The 21,931-nt window shown below is 46.6% G+C and overlaps 1 protein-coding gene across 8 annotated transcripts in view; it reads left to right on the top strand.

Annotated features, from left to right (window-relative positions):
- LOC119162994 (p38b MAP kinase) overlaps positions 1-21,931 on the top strand; it is a 455,785-nt gene that overhangs the window by 180,259 nt on the left and 253,595 nt on the right. For 6 of the 8 annotated variants that reach the window (XM_075882646.1, XM_037414880.2, XM_037414878.2 and 3 more), the window contains one exon: positions 14,615-14,693. In XM_075882646.1, coding sequence (XP_075738761.1) covers positions 14,615-14,693 — 79 coding nt within the window. Of the gene's footprint in view, positions 1-47; positions 128-14,614; positions 14,694-21,931 lie in introns of all 8 variants that reach the window. The other 2 variants (XM_037414879.2, XM_037414883.2) reach the window with 1 other exon arrangement.

The following is a 21,931-nucleotide window of genomic DNA, read 5'->3' as shown; positions in this document are numbered from 1 at the left end:
TAGGATGTTTCTTGGGATGCATTTTGGCCCCTTGACCCATGTGCTAGACTTAAACCAGCTGAACAGGATCATGGAGCTGTGTGGCACACCTGATGGAGAGCTTCTGGACAAAATCTCTAGCAAAGAGGTGCGTGCCTCTTGTTTCGCGTGCTCCTGAAGGCTCTTCTTCTATTACTGGTGGCAAACTCCACTTTGCATGGCATTCTTTATGCGAGCATGGCCCTTTAGTTTGAGCTGTGGGCGAACACTGCCTTGAAGCATGCATCTTTAGCACCACGTGAGTTCGTGTGTTTTTAAGCGTGTGTTCTAAGCTACTAGAAGGGACTACTATGACAATGGGAATGAGATCTCACCAGTAGCATAATGTTGCTGTATGCCATAGATTAGCCAGTCTTACGACGGCGCTTTACCTATCTATGTACACTGTCGTCCTTTATGAAAAGGAACGCGCTAATTCGTGGCTTGCGCTCTGCGGCGGCTGTCTGCAGCACCATCAACCGACAGCTAAAGAAGGTGCATCCACTTTTGGGGAGGCACCACTTGTTATCAGACCTGAGCGCGTGTGTTATCTAGCAGCGCTTGTTCTCCAATAGATGAAGCCAAATAACGAGACCCCTTCTTTGGCTGTCATTTGATGCAGCCACCACAGAGCGCAGGCCACTTCTTTCATAAAGGATGACCGTGTACTTGTATTCTTGTGCATGCTGATGGCATGGCTAAGCACAGGTACAAAGCACTCGGTAATTGACATAATGATACCAGAGAATAACAAGATAATTGTATCTGGTTAATATTCACTGCTCATTTATCAATGTACTTTGATACATTCTTCAATTTCTCACTACACAGTGGAACCTCGTTAACTTATGGCTGAGGTAGCAGAAGTTTGTTAAAACAACAGAGCTCGAACTGAACAGAACATTGTTTAAGATACACAGCTTGTCAATAATAAATAGTTATGAGTACTAACAGACCATGACACAAAAGAAAGTATTGGGGATGTTATTATTGTTATGTGACTGAAGAAACAAGAGTGGACGAAAAGATAACTTACTGCTAAGAGGAACTGAATGTGCGACCTTCTAATAATGCGTTCGATGTTCTTAATAATATGTTTCACAGCATCCAACACGTTACTTGGATTTCTGCAGCTTGCCACGTTTCCAGAGTTTGTGATTGAGAGTGATAGAATAAATTCCAAGAAACGCCAAGTCTAGTGGGAAGACAAGATTCAGAAGTTTGCGGGAATAATATGGATGCAGCAGGATAGGACTGGGTTAATCTGAGAAACAAGCGGGAGGCTGTTACCCTGCAGTGGGCATAGTCAGGCTGCCTTGTGTACACTGTGTGCTAGTGTAAGCGTCATCATGCGCTCTTGTGTTATTCACGAATTATGGACTACAGAGCTAATGTGGCATTCCAGAAACAGCTCTGAACACAAAATTGTATCAGCCAAGAATAGATATGAAATGGTGCTCGTAATGAATCCACTTAGATCATTTTCTGAACATACCAATCAGACAAAAATTCCCTGGAACCAAGAACTTGCACATAAAGCATGGAGCAGCAACAACATAGGGAAATTTACATTTAAGGATAATCAAGAATGTATCTAGATGCTCTCTTTTTTTGTTAAGTGGGACACAGTAAAGTTTGATTGCTACGCCACAAGGGCTTGATCTTTCAGGAAGCACTTTTTCGTTATGTACGGCTGCAATGAACTTTCATCATAGAGTCACACTCTCCATTTATTAAATACTTTCTAGATTGAGGTCTTGAAGCATTTGTTTTATCGAGACAAACAGTAGAAGGTGTCATGGCATGTTGAGCGGCAGTGGCCAAGCACAGCGGGTGTTCAAACTGGACAGTCTTCGTTCTGTCCAAGAACTGCACAACATGCCTTGTGGAATGCCTTCCACTCTGGGATAGAGCTGTGGCGGCCATTGTGCACAAATCTGCGCAGGGTCTGTCTCACCCAGTGTAACATGGACACTTGCAGCAGCATGGTTTCGATAAGGGACAGTGCCACCACGTCACCACTGCTGGCTATAAAACCCCACCTGTCCAGCTCAGTTTCATCATTGCTCTGTTACTTCTGATGAGCGTAGCATCAGTGTGCTTGATCTGATGTTCCTGTCGATCAAATAAGCAGTTATGTTTAATGTTGGGATTCGTCCTTCGTTTACCCGGCATCGCACATCTGGTGACCTGGAAACTGAACAAACCACACTCCCATGGCCAACCTGGAAGCTCCTGCAGACAGCATGCCACTCGTTGCTCCACATGATACCTCGCGTGTCACTGTCAAGTTTCTACCGCATTGGGTGGACTCACTTGAGGTATGAAAGGTATGAGGTATGGTTTACCCAAGTTGAGGCCCAGTTCTCTCTGGCGGGCATCACTCACGATCGGACCCGCTATGATTACGTCGTCGCCTATCTAGACGCCCGCTACGCCATGAGGTTCGAATATCCTTATCAACTCTTAAGTGGCCAACCTTTATTAACCCCTTGAGACCAAAGTCATACGTGACCTGTCACCCTTAGACGAACAAAACGAGCAACAACTTTTGACCGCACAGCGCTGAGCACAAACTTTCGTAACTGCTTCCTCACATGTACACTCTCACGCGCAGCATGGAAGTCCAGGATTCATTCTTGCAAGCACTGTGGCTTCAACAACTTTCACCACGTGTTCAGGTGGTTATGCAGGCTCAACTTGAGCTGCCTCTCCATGAACTTGCTGAGATCGTTGATCGCATCATTGAGGTCTTTCTACCACAGTTGTCACCCACCATCCAGGCTATTGCCATTCTGCTAAACACCACGGAGCTAGCACATCGTACTGTCTGTATCGATCGACAACTCAGCTGCACTCAGCAACGCATCGGCAAGTGATTTTCAACGCGCTGATACCAGTTGGAAAGTAGTGGCTGTAACATCGCGGCAGCCTGCTGAGAACGACCAGTGTTATTATCATCAACGGTTCGGTGACAGAGCCCAGCAATGTCGACCACCCTGCTATACTAACGAGAAATATCAACAGCAGGTGGTGGAGACGACCGCAAGCTGCCAACACAGAGGCTCTTGCATCTTCGTCACCGATCAAATTACGAAACAGCATTTTTTTCTCGATAGCAGTTCCGACACCAGCTGCTACCCGTGAGCCAATCTTCAAGGCTCTCGCCTGCCGACATCTTTCGAGCTCAGTGCGGTGAACCGGTCCACAATCAAGACATACAGCTCGTTGCGCTTGCACATTCAGCTCAGGAGGCTAGCCGCGACCTTCATTGGAAATTTGTCATAGCGGATGTTGCTTAACCAAGCTCGAACTTTCTGGCACATTATAACCTCCTTCCAGACTACCGTCATGATCGTTTCCTCAATGCGACAACGGCACATTTTTTGCCAGGCCAGCGAATGACCACCTACCAGCCAAGCACAAAGTGCACAGTGTTGAAAATAATTCATCATACCACGCTATCCTCACCAAATTTCCCGGTTTAATGCATCCCAGTGGGCTGCCACGCAAAGTGCCGCACGCCACCGTCTACTATGCAGACCACTCAGGCGCACTGGTTTTCTGCTGCGCCCGTCCCCTTGCCCCAGACCACTTGTGCATAGCCAAGGCAGAGTTCGAAGCCATGCTCAAAAATGGCATCGCCCGTCGCTTCAAAGGCCCATGGGCCTTGCCACGTCATTTTGTCCCGAAGAAGACCGATGGCTGGCGATTATGTGGAGACTACCATGCCCGCAACGCGCGTAGCACCTCGAACCAATACCCCGTCCACCACATACAGGACTTCACCCATTGCATTCACGGCTGCCACATCTTCGTGCGAGACACGATGAAGGCTTACATGCAGATACCCGTGAACCGAGACGATGTCCCAAAAACTTCAATAATCACCTCGTTTGGCTCGTTCGAGTTTCTTTTCATGAGTCTTGACCTAAGGACCGCAGGGCAAACCTTTCAGCGCTTCATGAACGAAGTCATCCGTGGCATCAACTTGTGCTTCATTTCACTTGAATATATACTGGTCTTTACCAGCGATGCCAAAGAGCTCCACAGACACCTTTGTCTGCTGTTTCAATGCCTCGATGATGACAGTGTCCAAAAAAAAACATTTTAGGTGCTTTAGTCATCCAAGTCCTTGGCCATGAAGTTTCATTTGAGGGAACTCAGCCCTTGCCTCAACGCGCTTCTGACTTGCAGAAATACCCTCAACCCACCACCGTTAAAGACACTCGCCATATCCTTGACATTATGAACTTCTACAGCCACTACGCACGCAGCCGAATACCAAACTCCCTTCGATGCTTCGGCTGAGCTACGAGAAAACCAACCCATCACGTGGACATCGACGTTAATGAAAACCACGAAGAATGCAATGCTGCCCTAATGCCATGCGCGGACAACGCCTTGCACCCCTTGAAATTCTTTTATAGGAAACACTCAACTCAGAAGGTGACCCTTTCAATGGCCAGTTCCACCGACGAAACCACGACCACTGCCCCTATGAGGTTGCCAGTCTCCTACAGAGAATTTCTGACTATATACGAAGCAGTGCAACATATTTGCCATATTCGGTCAAATATGGGATGGGTGAGGAGCTTGACAGTGCCATACTCTCGCGCTGTCATGCTCCTCTCCCATCCCATGCTTGGTGCTCTCTCGGGACTCTTCACGGGCGCCTCCTGTTTCGGTATCGGCGCTGCCCTAATGCAACGCATAGACAACACCTGGCACTCCTTGGAATTCTTCTCCAAAACTCTCAACTCAGAAGGGGACCCTCTTAATGGCCAGTTCCACCGACGAAACCACGACCACGACCCCTATGGGTTTACCAGCTTACTATCTGGCAATATACGAAGCAGTGCAACATTTTTGCCATATTCTCGAAGCACAGAACTGTAGCCATCATCACGTGTAGTCATCATCAGCTCGACGCGAATAAAGGGGATGTTTTTGCCGAGGCTCAGACCACATCCGCATCTTGATCAACTGACTCACTCAAGCCCGCATACATTGCCCCAAACGAAACGGGCAGCGCCACTACTTCCACAGCCACAGACATCGCAGCCCATTCCTTTCATGGCATGCTCTAGACGTCTGGTACGTCTTCCAGATTTCTGCAGACCCCGAGGGCTCTGCACTCCTAGAGGTGGTGATGTGGAGACCACGGTGCGCAAACCTGCGCAGCTTTCATCTCATCACTGCTTAGCCCGGCGTGACACGGCCACTTGCTTCAACACGCTTGGGATAAGGGATAGTGCCATCACAGCTTTACCGGAAGCTTATGTCACCACTGGTGGCTATAAAACCCAAGCTGTCAAGCTCGGTTTATCATTGGTCCATTACCTTTTTGGAGCGTTGCATCAGTATGCTCAGTCTGATGCTGTTCCTTTGTTCCTATAGATCGAAAAACAGTTATATTTTCATGTTAGGATCCGTCCTTCGTCGACCTTGCATCCCACAGAGCCATTCTGGAGCAGGAGATGGATTACAATTGAATTGTTTTGCTAGTCTATATGCATTGACCATGGCACTATTGTTAGAAAGATCGTGCACTTACATAATTCACAGGCGATGATTATTTTATCGCTACAAAAGTGTTTCGCTACTGGGAAAGAAGTCTTTAACCAGGACTGGCTGAAAGAATTCAGAGCCACCAAAAGAACTAGGACGCTTTGAGCTTGCCTAGTAGTGAGTGGAATCCTAGCAGTGCTATTCTGTATTTGCAGTTGCTTGGGAAACTGTTGCCAACTTAGCCACATCAGGGCAGTTTAGCGCCCAGAGGGGCCCACATCTGGAAAGTATGAGGAGAATCCAGTGGTCACGTGCATAGCAGTAATATGTGCATACATCACAAAGGTGAAAACACAGTCGGAGTTAGAGTGAATGGAAATGACTTGCATTGACAGCGTATCACCCTACCATTATACCATATGAGGAAGTAGCACACTTTCGATGGGGACAAAGTAGACATGAATGACATGACACTCGCTTGACAGTGCTTGAAGACTGCAGTTTCCAACAAGAGTGTTGTGAAGGGGTCAGATGTGGTTAAAGGAAGGACAGGACAAGGTAAAAGCTGCAGCAGAGCAGGGATGGGGATTCTTCAGGCATCGATGCAGCAATGGAGATAGCACCGGACAGTGCACTCCATGCCGATAGCTATAGTGGGCAGAAGGCAGTGCTGCTAAGTCTTGAATACTCCAGCAAGTTTGCACTGTGGACCGGCGTGAAAGAAGGTGCATCACTGAATAGACATTTGTGTACTTTGGGAAGGCACTATAGGCCATTCTGGAAACTGGGAGTGCAGTTTTCTAGGAATTCGGTGGGATGGAAATCTACAAAACAATTCCATAAAGGAGAACTACCTCTGCTCCAGAATGCTGACAGAGGGTGAAGGCAGATTACAACTGGGCACAAATGAACTTACGTCACATCAGAGTGTCCGTGGAAGAAGGTTTTTACACAGTCTGGGAAGTGACATGAATGTCAAACTCTTGGAGCTCTAATGCCAAATGGGCAAATTAATAAGACGAATCTTTCATGAAAGAAAGATAAATTCATTGCTCATATTAAATGAGTGTTCACAAATATCGTGTGGTTAGTGCCACAGGGTCATGGACGTGCATAGACTGACACGTACGTGCTGCTGGCTTGGGTGATAGTGGAATTACACTCTTTATTGGGCACAAACACATATAGGATACATGCATGCAAATAACAAGGAGTGCCATGCTCTGGTAGTGACCTAATAAAAGAACTGAATTGTGGCGACCTCTACTTCTCCCCCTTCAAAAGTTCGTAGGTTCGTCCGATGGGAGGACGCCGAACACATCACAAGGTCAAAAGTTTAAATGGCGTGTTATTTTGTAGTGCCAGCTGTAATGTGTTCATGTAACACCATCACTACGGTCTTTGGCTGTAGGGTAATGTTTCTCAGACTGTCCTTGTTGCTCACGCTGTTGGCAGGCTGAGGTTCCTGAAAAGGAAACTTACTGCGGTGGAAATTGTTGCTGTGCAGCCGTCAGCAGTGGTTCTTCATTGGAGACAGCAGGCACTAGGTGACAGTGTTTTCATTGGAGGACACTACCTCGGTCTCTCTCAACCACATATGTGCTTGGCCTTTGGCCTGGGTGTAGGACCGTAGTAGCTTTCACTTGGTCAAGGTGTACCCACACACGCTGACCCGTTTGGAGGTGTCTTGAGCTCCATGATGCCTATTGTAGTTAATGGTCTGCTTACAGTTGTACACTGCATCCTTGACGACTACATCTTTCCTAGGCGGCCAGTTGGGATGTAGGTGTGAGTTTTGCTTCAGGACTATGGTTCTCAACTGACATCCCATCAACAGCTTGGCGGGACTGAAGCCATCGACTTGTGGAGTGTCCCTGCAACTGAGCAGAGTGAACTTGGACTTGTGGAGTGTCCCTGCAACTGAGCAGAGTGAACTTGGACTTGTTTCATTGAGATGAAACAAGCCCATTCTGAAAAATTCTCAGGGACATTGAAGTAGAGCAGTGGAGACTAAGGGCTATGCAAGGTTCCCATGAGTGGAGGCACTCTGTTAACAGTTGGTGACGAGAGAGGTGATGGCTACTGAAATAACCAGCCATCAAACTGACTCACGAGCCATGGCTTTGGTCCTCTTCATGCTTTGATGACCTTTGTGCAGTATCATCAAGGCTGCCGGGCGAAGGGAAGATTGTATGACCATCCAGGGGTCTTTCAACAGGACACCATAGCAGACACACAGTGAGCTTGTCTTCCATGAAGGCCTACTTTGGGAGATGCCGAGTTTGAAACTTCCCTGTGGCCTATGTGTTGCTGCGACAGCATTTTTTCGTAAACAGAATTTCTGGCTTCGGTGAGTGCATGAGTGCCATAGGTGGCTATGCACTCTATGAATCCAGGCGTGAATCGAAAATGCAGCCACTACAACTGGGATTCAATCCTGTGACCTGTGAGTCAGGAGTCGAGTGCCTTAACCATTAGATCACTGTGGAGGGTGCTTATGAGGTGTAGGATGCTGACACATTGTTACGAAGAAGTGTACCTGCAAGTGGAAACCGAGGAAGCTGGAGAGAAAGAGGAGAATGACGCTGCTTCTTGGATGATCTAGGTATTTTGTGCCTCTGCTCTCAATAAATTCCCCATTTAAACCTTTCCTGTGTGGATAATAGATTAGTGGAAGGTGCTGGTTACGATGAACCAGACGATGAAAGACTTTGGTGATCACAGAAGCAGTGTTGTCATTATCCTCTTCCAGTTTCCCTTAGTTTCCACTTGCAGGTACACTTCTTTGTAACGATAGATACATGCACATTGTTCAATAAATTGTCAGTTCGAATGCAGCACTTGTCTTAGTTCCCCGTCTTGTCCTTAGTCTGCTCTATGCTGTTTTTTAAGGAAAGATTACCCAATCTGAACCCTGTGGTTTTGCCCAAACAGTAACTCATCTCACAATGGACAAACTTTTTAAAGCCGTCCAATCTGGTAAGAAGCTAAAATTTTGGCCTAAGGTATAGTGTCTAAAATATTCAGGGGAAATGTCAAATCCAAAAAGAGGTGACATTGCCCCGCAGGGCTATCATGAACTTCTTGTGGAAGTCACAACTGAAAGTATCATCCACGATACGAACTCATATGTTTGCAGCACCACACAAAGTTTGAGCAGTCTTCCTGTGTTCAATGCGGACACCGTTAGAGGTGCATCACACGCAGAGGCATTCGTAAAAGCACTGGATTTTTCTTCAAAATGCAGAACTTGATGCACACATAGATTGGGGCCCAAGGACGGTGGCAATGAGCCAGTGATTAAGGCTAGGTAAGGATACGTCTATTAGTTGTTAATGACACAAGTGAGTAATCTGGCACAGCAGGTGCCAGAGTTTTAATAACACTTGGACTGTCATGAGTAAGGAGTTCGCGTATATGAACGAAGACAATGAATTAGGAGGCGAAGCATGCGGAAGAGGCACGAGCGCATGCATGGAGGAGTACACGACTCAATGCGTGTGACACTAGCCGTAAATGAAGGTGGCAGTGCGGTGAGCTGGCATTGTCTGCATGACTAAGGGGAGAAGGAAATTGCATTGGCAGCTACACTCTGTCAATGGGTGCAGCGGGTGCCTGATTCCGAAGGCTGCGACGCTGGAATTTCGAGGCATAGCTGTTGACCTCGACGATGCTTGGGTGAAGCTCCTTGGAGATTTTGCATCTTTCGCTATTCTGGTCGCACCCACTGCAATCCCCCTTCAAAAATCGGCCTGCAGCGATGCCCAGAACGCTGCATTGTCACTTCAAAGAGGAAGGCTGAGCTAGGCCTAATTCATGAGGATGTACCGCCACGGCACTGATGACAGTCGGGACCAGGACTACGGCAGTGTGACTGACCATTATGCTTCGAAGCAAAGATGAAAAAGATTGTCGGCAACATCGACCATGGGTTCAAGGCAACGCAGGTTACGGTGATTTGTAGAACAGATTAGTTCCATTCATACTACGATTCGATGGCAAGGCGCAAGTGTGACCATACTGAAATCAGTGTATGCTTGCTATATGTAGCAATATGCACGCATCGAAACAACAGAAGATAACATGATGAAAAGAGGCGATGAAAAGCACTGACACCCCCTTGCCAAAAAGACAAACAACCGAAAGCAATCATGCCACAAGGTACACCCCCCAATATGTAAGGAGAAAAAGAAAAAAATTATGTACTTAATGCCGAAACCAACCGGGCCGAATGCGTTAAAGCTAGAGAAGCCCAGGCAGCCTCACACGTAAGACATACAAGATCTAAAATGTTAAAAATAAAAAGAATAATAAGAGCAGTGTAAAGCACAGATTAAAACTATTAAAAAGGCATGTGCTGTAGAACTTATTGCTTTACTTGAGAGGGAAATGGAAGGCCTGCTTTTGTCCCCCTGCCTTTGACTTTTGGATGCTTCAAAAATTTCACTAATAATTTCATCGCCATTTTTGGCGAGGACAATTGTACCCTCAAAGTGCGGGGAGCAGCTGCAGTCTCGGCAATGTATCGCTAAATGATTGCTGGCAACCCCCGAGAGGCTTAGCAGGTGCTCTCTGAGACGGACATCAAAACACCTGCCCATCTGTCAAACATAGTACGTGCCGCATAAAAGTGGCGTGGAATATACTACTCCTTGCTAGCACGGCACGTGAGCTTCAGTAGTAATGCTGGAATTTTCCATTATTCATGCATGAAAGATAATGTATTCCACCTGTGAGTGACCATTATCTTTGCTTGCTGCTTTCGCTGCACCTTGAGTGCTTGAGTCTTGCATCTTTTGCTTTGCTTTTCACCCATTACAGTCGCCGACAGACTTTTCGCACTCTAAAAATTCAGACTTGCTGGATATTTTGTACTTCACAAATTCACCGTCAATGTTCCCATTGTCCTATTGCATTTTCACGACTGATGTTCGGATGAATTTATATTCCAAAGTTTGATTTTTGAGACTGAATCATTTCTTTTAAACTATGCTGCTCAAGATATTTAACAAAAACGTAGTGTTTTATGCCGGGGTTGACCACCTTTGTGCTAACGCGATTCCGTGATGAAAGTGACGTCGAAAATTAAATATTACAGGGGCCCTGCAACACTTTTTGAGTGTGGTCAGAAAATGCTGCTTATCGGTAATAGAGGCTCCTAAGAACAGGCGAGCCAAATATTACAGCATAGCACAATTCACAATAATTCACAATAAATTGTCAGAGCCAGCTAAAAATTGCTTTCTCTTTACTCCACAAATGATGGAGGAAGCTCAAAAATCACTCGTAGAAGGTCATATTAGCTATTGGCTGATTTGAACATGGTGCATTCAATCGTTAAAGGAATCGCCGTGGGAGGCCTTGACTTGTACACGCCATGCGACCGCAATCACACTGAAAAAGTGGCATATTTCAAGAAAAAAAAAGCGCTCGAAGTCAAGAGGCGTGGGTGACGTATTTTCTTTGCCCATGTCATCCCCCTCCCCTACTTAGCGTTCAGCACTTCAGTCAAAACTAGAGAAGAGAGAATGCAATTGCAGCCTTGCCATAATTGTCTAGTGGCTAAGGCTGGTGACCAGCAGGTCGTGCTGGTCAGCACGACCTGGCTGCGGTGGCTGCATTTTCAGTGGAGGCGAAAATGCTGTTGGCTTGTGTGCTCAGATTGGGCGTGCGTTAAAGAACCCCAGGTGGTCAAGATTTCCGGAGCCCTCCAGTACGGTGTCTTTCATAATCATATGGTGGCTTTGAGACGTTCAACCCCCCATATCAATCGAGAATGCGATTGCAGCGTGCGACGAATCTTTGTAACTTCCCTCGTACTGGACGGATTCTATGTTTGCTGCATTGGATTCGTGAGGCAATAAGATTTTTTTGTGAATTCATTCCATGGCTACTTGAAAAAGTATTTCAGGACCCCTAAAAGATTGCAAAGAAAAAAACCAGAAGGCAAGCATTCTTTGCGCGGAGTCAAATCAGCAACCTTTCGATTCTCAGCTTGCTGCACTAACCACTATGCCACGGAGTACACGTTGTCTGAAGTGCTAATGGCAAGCCATTCATGTACATCATACACTGTTTGGCAGTCCTCAGTACTTCGAAACTTTAGTGCGTTTTCATTATCAGTGGCGAGATGGTGCGACGGGCTCGCGTTGGGCACACTTTAAAGGTCATCGCCTCCACGAAGTGTGACCTCTCCTGCATTCATGCTTATCAGACTTGTTAATAGGGAGAAGACGAAGATTACTCTGCACGCTGCCGTGGCACATTTATGAAAAGAGCACGCTGCTGACACATGAAGCAGAAATAATTGTGGCAGTTGTTCACGCCTGTTTTGTGTATACTTGTGCGCTCGTTTTGTGGGTCTTCGTGCTTGTACAGTGCTATTTAAGTGTCGAGCTTTGACGGTTGTCAGCCCATGCTCGTCCTGTGTATGCTAATTTCGTGCGTGTTTTCTGCTTGAGGTGTGCACTGCAAGTTTCAAGCTGCTTGCAGTTCTCAACTTGACTTTGCAGTTTGTTGCTGTTGCTGAAACAATGCACAATAAATGCTTGGCTACTTCTGTAAAGACTTGTTTCACTTTCATGTTATACCGATTCTTATATAGAGGGATCAGCTTTTTTTGTTGACTTGCTCGAGTTTGGCTTGCAGTGGCTATAATCTGTTTCGGTAGTTCCGTGCAGCACTGTGGTAGCTGCAGTCCTCGACCAATCAAGAGGGTGAGCACATCTAAATGTATCGTTTCCCGCCCTGTTGTCTGCAAGCGGTGAGCGCTGCCAGGGGTGAGCTTGCGCAGCGTCTGAATTTCCTTTCTTCAACAAAACTGGCGCACAACCCTGGAACACACTGGGGTTGAAAGTCGTACAGCAGCTTTTTTTGATCATGGCCCCCGTATTAGAAAAACTTTGGATCAAATCAAGTAATGTCTCCTTAAGCTGGCGCCTGGAGAAATGGCGTCACCTCTTGATAATTGGAAAAACTTGCCAATGTGCAATGTATGCCCTCCGAGATTGGTGAAGCGTTCAACGCCACTCTCTAAGCTTACAACATCGATTATTTGAGTGTGGCTATCACGAAGAGTGCTGAATTGATCCAGATACTGTGTTGTCGAAGCTTAAGGACATTAATCTAAAGCGAATGGAAGTATCAGTTAGGAGCTGACAAGATACAGAGCGCACGGCGGCCGCTTGATGGACTAGGTGAGCGAACTGATTCCAGCATTGCAGCCACGTTTTTCAGAACCAATGCCGGTTCCTCCGTGACGCTGTGGAGCGTGTCTCTGTACCGACTAAATGTAAAATTTTAGGCAATGTCTTACTAACAGTTAGCACTTAAGAGATGAAAACTTTATGTATACGAGGCACAGTTGCATGTTGCACAGTTCCGCCATTTGCATGTTATATGATATAACAGGAACAAGCGATTACTTTTTCTTTTGCATCACAGAGCCACAATAAATGCTTTCCATGAAAAGTGGGGCCAAATGGCCTGACAGATCGCATTTCGAAAACGCCGAAAAGATTACAAGTGAAAGTCTTCTGACGAGACGGTTTCTACAGGTCTTGAAAATGGACTACGGATTCTGAACATGGGCACTACATCTCGCTTCGCCAGAAGTTCTGCTGCATGGCACTCATGAAACAGAGTGTAGCTGTATGGCCTCCAAGATTATAAGCGCGCACGATCTTCCAGTTTCGGAGTCCATCTCTAATCTTTCATGGCTAGCAAAATGGCAAAAGTTTACTTTTTCAGTCCACTTCATCATCATTAATACGCCGGAAGGTTGTTTTTATTTTCTGGGCATTTGTTTTTCTTGTCATCATTGCACACGTGCTTGTGTTAGTAATGTGCCAAGCGTGTTTGAGCTCTCATGCGCATGACATGCTCGCTGCTGTTTGCAATTGCCCAGTAGCACTCCAATGGTGATGGTGTTCGGCTACTGACCTAGAACACGCGGGTTTGATCGCGGCTGCGATGATATTGCTTTGATGGGGGTAAAATTTTTTAGGCTCACTCGTACTGTGCAATGTAGGTGTACATAAAAGAAGCTCTGAACTTTTTGTTTAACGGACCCTGAACTAATTTTGACGATATTGTATGAACTCATTGGGTCTGTAGACCAAGTCCTAAGGGTTAGAAAGATTTGAGCTGTCTGCATAAACTGTGCGATTTACCGCTTTAAAGCTGCGAATCGCTGCCAAATTAGTGTAGATGACTGTGACTCAACCAAACATGTTTTCAGCTACCCATTAAGTTGGTGCAGATTCATTGTGGCTTACAGTGCAAAAACCCATACATAGGCTAGAAGTGTGCAATTATAGTCTATGTCTCGGTTTTTGTGCTTTTAGCCTCAATGAGATCATTAGCACAATATTAAATTTTTTATCATAATGTTGATGTATTTTAATGTCATTATTTGACATAATCTTTGCTCTACGATGCGCATTTTGATCTTGCAGCTTCAAATGGAAGTTACAGTGGTTTCAATCCAGAGAGGACACTCTATTGAAATATATGCAATCCGCAAAAAACATCATTATCAACAACTTCCCGTGAAATAACTTGTGGGGGGATGTCATAGAACCCCTTGCACCTGCCTTTAGTCAATAAATACTGAGGGAGTGCATGAATGCTAGTGTATTAAGGTATGTATGAATAGACTTGAGTGTTAATGTAAATCGATATGAGGCCGATGGTAGTGCTGGAGATGAGTAGATTGCACCATTGGTTTGCAATGAAAGGGTGACACTAGACTCACTCAAACTCAAGCTAACCATAATGTATCAGTCGCCTCCTGGACTTGCTCGTACTCAGACTCATGGCCTGATCTGAGTCTGGGTGAGTCAACTCATGAGTGAGTTTGTGGACCACATGACACTATGCTTGCTAAGCCTTATTCCGTGAAAAATGGAAAACTTCACCGTTGATTTATGTTTTTATCTTTTCTAATAATGTCAGATTTTAACTTGACAGTTTAGAGTATATGTCATGTGTTCAGGTATTTAAAACTTGGTTTATGATCCCTGTTTCATGTGCATACTTTGATGAGAAGTGTCAAAGAGTAACCACGATTTGTGCACGTTCCCAGGCCAGGAATTACATTCGGAGCTTGCCTGTTATGAAGAAAAAAGGCTTTGCTGAGGTGTTCCAGGGTGCGAACGAGAAAGGTAAGCATGTTACTTAATCATGCGGCTAATTCTCGGCATGGAAACACCCAAAAAAAGGACTATGCAGAGCTAACGAAGAACACAAGCAGCGATGAACAACTCGTGCAAGTTTTTTTTAGTTTGAAAATGTGTATCCAAATAAGAACTAAAACGAAAGAAAATCATGAACTGTCTGATGGTCACAGTAATGAAATCACATTGGAAGCTGCAAGACTTCGAAATAGGATTGAGCATGCAATCGATGAGGCCTCTCATATTAAGAAAACGAGCATCAGTTTTGTTTATAAGGAAAGAAATAGTGCTCTTATAAGGTTAAACATGGCATCTTAGCTTGGGGTAAATTTTCATTGTGATGTGATATTTTATGGAACACATCTATGAAAAGAAGAATAAATTTACTTTTAATGCTCATAAGTTTTATTAATCCTTTAATGCGCAATCTAACTTCAAAGAACATTGCGTAAAATGCCAAGCAAGCACTCCTTCTTCGGTGAAGGATAATTCGACCAGATTTGGAAGGAAGCACTCGCTCGGTGCCAGGCCGGTCATTGGTGCTCATTTCAGATGAGTGAAATAACTTGAAGAATAAGGATAGGGTGGATCACATTTAGCAGCGTTCTCATATCATGAATGGTAATCTGCCTCTAACCTAAAGAGGAAGGTATATAACAGCTGCACCTTGCCAGTACTTACCTACAGAGAAGAAACCTGGAAGCTTACAAAGAGGGTTCAGCTTGAATTGAGGACGACACAGGGAGCAGTGGAAAGGAAAACAATAGGTGTAACCTTAACAGATGAGAAAAGAGGAGAGCGGCTCAGGAAACAAACTGGGGTTTAGGATATCATTATTGAAATCAAAAAGAAGTGGACATAGGATATCATTATTGAAATCAAAAAGAAGTGGACATAGGCCAGGCACATAGGCAGAGTTAATTTCCTCCTCTTCGACTAGCTTCTACACTAGCCAAGGAGGGAAGATGTTTGAGGTTCGGGATGGGTCCCCTCGATGACTCGAGTGCACAGTGGCAGCGCGAAGGAGGAGCCGCAGTCCGGTGAAGAGACGCTTTATTGCAGCCTCAGGCTACTGCCCGAGTCCAAGCCCGAACATCCGCTCTCATTTCAAATTCAAACATCCTCTTTTCAACCCTCGGTTGAACAAAGAGTCTTCACAAACACCAATCACATGTTGGAACTCGCATCATCACAACCAATTGCAGAAACACCTTCATAACAGATACTACATTGGTTAAAACCACGTTACCAAATAAAACACGCAAAGGGATAGGTTCTGCGCTTGTGACACTCTCTCCCATGCCAGGCCGTGCTGCCTCAGTCGGCCGACTTTCTTCGGCAGCTGTTCTCACGCTCGAGCCCCGTCAGTTCTCTCATTAATCGTTGCTTCATAGAAGCCTCCTTAAGAGGGGTGGGTACACCGTTGGGCTCTGTGCGCTTACCAGGTGTGCATGCGACAGCGAGGCGCCCCGACATCCTAGCAACAGCGGGGGAGATTATGCTCGTCTCCCTGCCACCACTATGTCTGGGTCAGCCAAGTGGTCGCGTCCCCGCGTCATTCTCAGTGGCTCGCGTGCTTGTCAACAATGGCTTAAACTCGGACGGTGGCGCCTGACCTACCTCTTGCCAGACGCTTTTCCGAGCAAGCTTCCCCCTTCGAATCCTGAATGGGGGCGACCTTGACGGTTCCGCTCGTGGACTGTGCGAACAAAGAAGTCTCCTTTCTTTCCCGTGCTCGGGGTCTTCCACGTTCGCCTTCGCGGAACCGATCGGCTTCGCTAGTTGACGGGTCGGGAACTGGCTGCGCGCTCTACATCAGCCGTATTAATTGCGCTGCACCCAACACGCTGGTAATTGGTGCCTCATACTAACTCCTCCCCCCTCAAGAGTGTTACTGGATACTCGATGTCCAGTAACGCGATACAAAAACAAACGAAAAAATCACTCAAAATGAACTTACTCTCGGTGCACGCACATGCGTGAACCGATTATCACTTCCATCTCAACAGGAGAACTTTCGCGTCCTTCTGCGAATTACGCAGCAACACATATACATAATGCTCTCAAATGGTTTTCCGAGAGAAAACACTTTCGTAATGCACAACACTGAATAACGCATTCAGGATGTCAAGTCCACAGCGCCAGTCAGTTTGCATTAGCTTGTCACAGGGCACACGCACCGTGCATAGTCTGGCGGCATATTGTCTTTTAAACTCACAACACCACACGGTCATTGTCCCAACACGGGAGACCCACTCTATGCACCCTCCAGGCCCCGCATGACACACTCAAAGAGAGCGACGGACCTAACGGTATAGGTATACCTAAGTCTCAACGGGATCGCACCAAGAAAAAAATGATAATGAACTTACTTCCCAAACGCTACCCTATTTTATCTACGAAATTATTCCTACACAACACACAAACCACACATTAGATACAAGCTCGCATCTCAACAACAACACAACAACAAATGCTTGGTACAACAAACAAAATATTTTTGCATCACGCTGGAACTATTATCACAAACTCCTGTGTAATCATTCAGTTCACAGAGACTACTTGAGTTGTAATACAACAACAACAACAACAAAAAAAAAACTCAATCATATGAGACAGGCAAAACGCCACCTTACTACAAAGAGTTACAATCACGCAACCCAGTGATCATCCGAGACGCAAAAGAGCACCAGCAGCCTCGTTCAGTGCGCCTTCAATACGAACAATTTATTTTTCCACATTCGCCTCTTATTCAACTGTGGACGTCTCCCGTCGCGACTAGTTCAGTCTCTTACTGAAGAATACGACTGATCGTTTCCATTCACCTATCGTTTGGAAGAGGCAACCTCTCATTGCCCTTTCCGATGCCTTCGTAGCCAAACAAAAAGCGTTGCTGGGTTGGTTGCCGTCAACTCAGAAAATCTGAAATCAACGCGAAGGCCTCTAACTCAATCAAACGCTGCCTGTGCCTCTACGTTGCACGGCAGCGTGTTCAACACTCTGGAACCACCATAACCGACAAATGGCCAACTTTTTACTAAAAGCCTTTGACCACGTCACCACTCTTCGGTAATGCGCTGTACCTAAACACTAAAACAAGCGAACGCAAAACTTGTTACTAAAATAACCTTTCGTCACATAAGATGCCTATTTCGAACCTGAAAAAAAAAAACGCAAACCAAAATTACCTTCAACAAATTTGATAGTTCAATCCTCCAAAGAACTACGGCTCCATTTTACACTTCAGTCGGGCACGCGATTGTCCTAATCTGGGGACTTTTCCTTTTAAATGGGAAATACGCAAGACGTAGAACCCCCTCGTTCCACGGCCGAACCCCATTGCTAGCCGCATTTTTAACGCTCTTTCTCCTTTCCTTTTCTGAGAAGTTACCACCGCAGAGGCCGTCGTGCGCTAACGCTTTAGCTGGTTCCAATGACTGAGATAACTGCTTTTGATCCAACTGTGCCCTATCAGTTACTCTGACGTGCGACCCCTTTTTCACCTGACGCGCCGCACGTCGGCATGTGGCTCGCCACATTCCTTCACTCCATCGAGAGCATTTCCATCGAATGGACTAAGCCGTGCGCTATCCACATTAATACATTCACGGCAACTTCTCAACTGCACCTGCTGTACAAGTGATGCAAAATTAGTCGGTTGCTGCTCTCTTGCTTGGTCGTCCTGTTTCTCCACTGTGCGCTGCACAGAGTTAGCGCTAAGGTAAACACCTCGAGGCACATGCTCTGGCTCTCTCATCGGCGAATGCTGCTTCGGTGTAATGCCCTGTCTTAAACAGCTGATCTCTCTCTTATTACCCTCATTTAGATCGTGCAGTGGCTTTTGCCGGTGATGACGAAGGCACTCATAATCAGTGGGACTGAGCAATACCGACACACTCGTATTCAACTGAGCGGTCACTGCGCATCGCATTTTTACAGGCTGAGCAGCGTTTCCCGACGAGGCTGGAAGAGCCAGAGGTACGTACAGCAGGCGTGCAGTAACACCATGACCAAAAGCGTCTGTTAGCCTTATTGTGCCCCTACTCTGGTCCAAAACTTCAGCAGACACTTCATTCTCTCGTACCACTGTTACATCTGCACCTGTGTCAACATGTGCAAAACAGGACTTGCGTCCCATGAGAATCTCAATCTGCGGATCTCTCATCAGCGAGTTTTGCACAATGGGAGAGTGTCGCGACGGTGGGACTCGGCTTTCAAATGGTCACTTATTATCGGAACCTATGCAGGAAATTTCGACTGTATTAGCAGCAGTGTTATGTGAGAGCTCCCAATCTCTCTGAAAGTGACCCCATCTTCCGCAGCCTAAACACGATCCTGATTTGGGGCTGAAATTTGTTCTAGCAAAGGGTTTGGATTGCGGCCCGCAATTGAAATTTCCTGATTCTGCACAGTGGTAACTGCCCTGCCTGCTGTCGAGGCTTTCTTCTAAATTGGCGGCCAACTCCGTAATATCCTTGGGCTTCAACCAGCCCTTCACTTCCTGCTGAAGCACCAGTTAGCGGAGCTCACTTGGCATTAACTGCTTGAGTCTATCAGCGATTAGTAACTCCCAAAGATCTTCAAACGACTCCACCTTTCTACTTTTCAAGTAGTATGTGAACATAGTCTGCAGGCGCGCCGTCACTTGGCTCCAAGACTCGCCTGCTTCTCTTTTGATATTCACAAACATACGGCGGTACTTGCTCGGAGTCATACGCAGCTCCCTCAGCACTCTTAATTTTACATCTGCGTACGGCATTACCCCAGCTTCGGCCTGATTGGCGACGAATGTGCGCATCTTGTCACTTAGAAATGGTAACAGAAGTGTGCCCTGAATTTCCTCAGGAATGCTCAGTGCCGCAAAAAGAGCATCGACATGTTTGAACCAAGCGGGAATCGTAGGCTCATTAGTGGGCATAGGTGCTAAGACTGCTTTCAGCACTTTCGCGTGCCGTGCGATACTAGATTGCCTGTTTTGGTTTGCCGGCTCTTCTGACAAGGCACGCGATGACTTCCCTTTCTCAAGCTAAAGCTTGAGCTTTAACACTTCTCAAGCAGCAACTCAAGCAGCAAATCTCAAGCAGCAAATCTCAAGCAGCAACTCGCGGGTGTGATCCGATTCATTCACACTGTCATCTTCCATGACACTTCGCTCTGAATCCGCCATCTCCTAGAGTGGGCCTGAACGCAAGTGCATTCAGTAAGAAAAAAAATTTGGGGCCCCGAGAGAGCACAAAGCAGGCCTCACCTTGCAGTGATGCGTCGCCCAATGCCCTTGACAGTTGGAACTGCGTCCGTCTCGTCACCAACGCTATGTGCGACGACCACTTCCAATGCAGCAGGTCTCTGCCCGATCACCCCTGTCGCTGACTCAGTCTGTCACATCGACCTTCCCTACTACTCTGCTCCTGTAGCAGCACCCTGCAGTGCCTCTCCTGCAAGTCCGTCGCTCAACGACGACCTTTGGCTCTGCTTTCGTTCACTGACACACAGCCGAACACCAGGCTCCAATGTTGACCAGCAGGCTCGTACTGACTGTCAATGCTGCTTCTCGCCGCGCAACAGCAGGTCCAGAAGCGGTGAGCGTCTTGTCAGCTTCCCGGACTTCAGCGCCTTCCTCGCTGCGGGCTCTCCACATCCTGTCGACTGCGCCAGTTAATTTCCTCCTCCTCGACTAGCTTCTGTACTAGCCAAGAAGGGAAGATGTTTGAGGTTCGGGATGGGTCCCCTCGATGACTCGAGTGCACGGTGGCAGCGCGAAGGAGGAGCCAGTCCGGTTAAGAGACGCTTTATTGCAACCTCAGGCTACTGCCCGAGTCCAAGCCCCAACATCTGCTCTCATTTCAAATTCAAACATCCTCTTTTTAACCCTCGGTTGAACAAAGAGTCTTCACAAACACCAATCACATGTTGGGACTCGCATCATCACAACCAATCGCAGAAACACCTTCATAACAGGTACTAAATTGGTTAAAATCATGTTACCAAATAAAACACGGAAAGAAATAGGCTCTGCACGTGTGACACTCTCTCCCATGCCAGGCCGTGCTGCCTCCGTCGGCCGACTTTCTTCGGCAGCTGTTCTCACGCTCGAGCCCCGTCAGTTCTCTCATTAATCGTTGCTTCATAGAAGCCTCCTTAAGAGGGGTGGGTACACCGTTGGGCTCCGTGCGCTTACCAGGTGTGCATGCGACAACGAGGCGCCCCGACATCCTAGCAACAGTGGGGGAGATTATGCTCGTCTCCCTGCCACCACTATGTCTGGGTCAGCCAAGTGGTCGCGTCCCCGCGTCATTCTCAGTGGCTCGCGTGCTTGTCAACAATGGCTTAAACTCAGACGGTGGCGCCTGACCTACCTCTTGCCAGACGCTTTTCCGAGCAAGCTTCCCCCTTCTAATCCTGAATGGGGGCGACCTTGACGGTTCCGCTCGTGGACTGTGCGAACAAAGAAGTCTCCTTTCTTTCCCGTGCTCGGGGTCTTCCACGTTCGCCTTCGCAGAAACGATCGGCTTCGCTAGTTGATGGGTTGGGAACTGGCTACCGATCGACATCAGCCGCATCAATTGCGCTGCACCCAACTCGCTGGTAATTGGTGCCTCATACTAACTGGCAGGTTAACGGATGGTCGTTAAAGGTTACGTACTGGATCCTCAGGGAAGGCACATGAAGGAAGGGGATACGTAAAGTTAGGTGGGCCGATGAGATTAAAAAGTGGCAGCAGAAAGCACAAGACCGGGTTCATTGGCGGATCGTGGGAGGGGCCTGCAGGGGGCGTAGTCAGGCTAATGATGATGAAAAAGCGGAGAAGGACCTTGCTCGGCATTTCATAGTACCAAAATTCTCAATCTTTTCTCAAGCAGTCATAATTTTTTTTTCTGCAGTTATGATTCGGAAAATATATTGCATCATAAAGTTTTGTTCAGAATTGCATTGTGTACAGGTTTAGAAAGAAAAACTGCTTTTGAGGGCAGCTTGACCTTAATGTATACCATGATGATGGGTCGGAACGCACTGAAATTCAAAGTATTTATTTGATGCAATGTACGGCAACACAGTGAACATTGCAGAGACATTGATTTATTGTAACAGAAGCATTCATGATCAAGAGTTGCAGTTTGCGTGGTAGATTTTGATGACTGTTTTCATAGAAAGGAACTGTGTAGCCTCAAACCGGTGCATTTTGGTCACTCTCTCTTTCCATCGGCCACCGCTGCTAGTGTGTTGAA

The sequence above is a fragment of the Rhipicephalus microplus genome, unplaced genomic scaffold, assembly GCF_043290135.1.
Source record: "Rhipicephalus microplus isolate Deutch F79 unplaced genomic scaffold, USDA_Rmic scaffold_13, whole genome shotgun sequence".
Classification (NCBI taxonomy): Eukaryota; Metazoa; Arthropoda; class Arachnida; order Ixodida; family Ixodidae; genus Rhipicephalus; species Rhipicephalus microplus.
The sequence above is the reverse complement of the archived record's forward strand: the minus strand, read 5'-3'. Positions and strand labels throughout refer to the sequence as shown.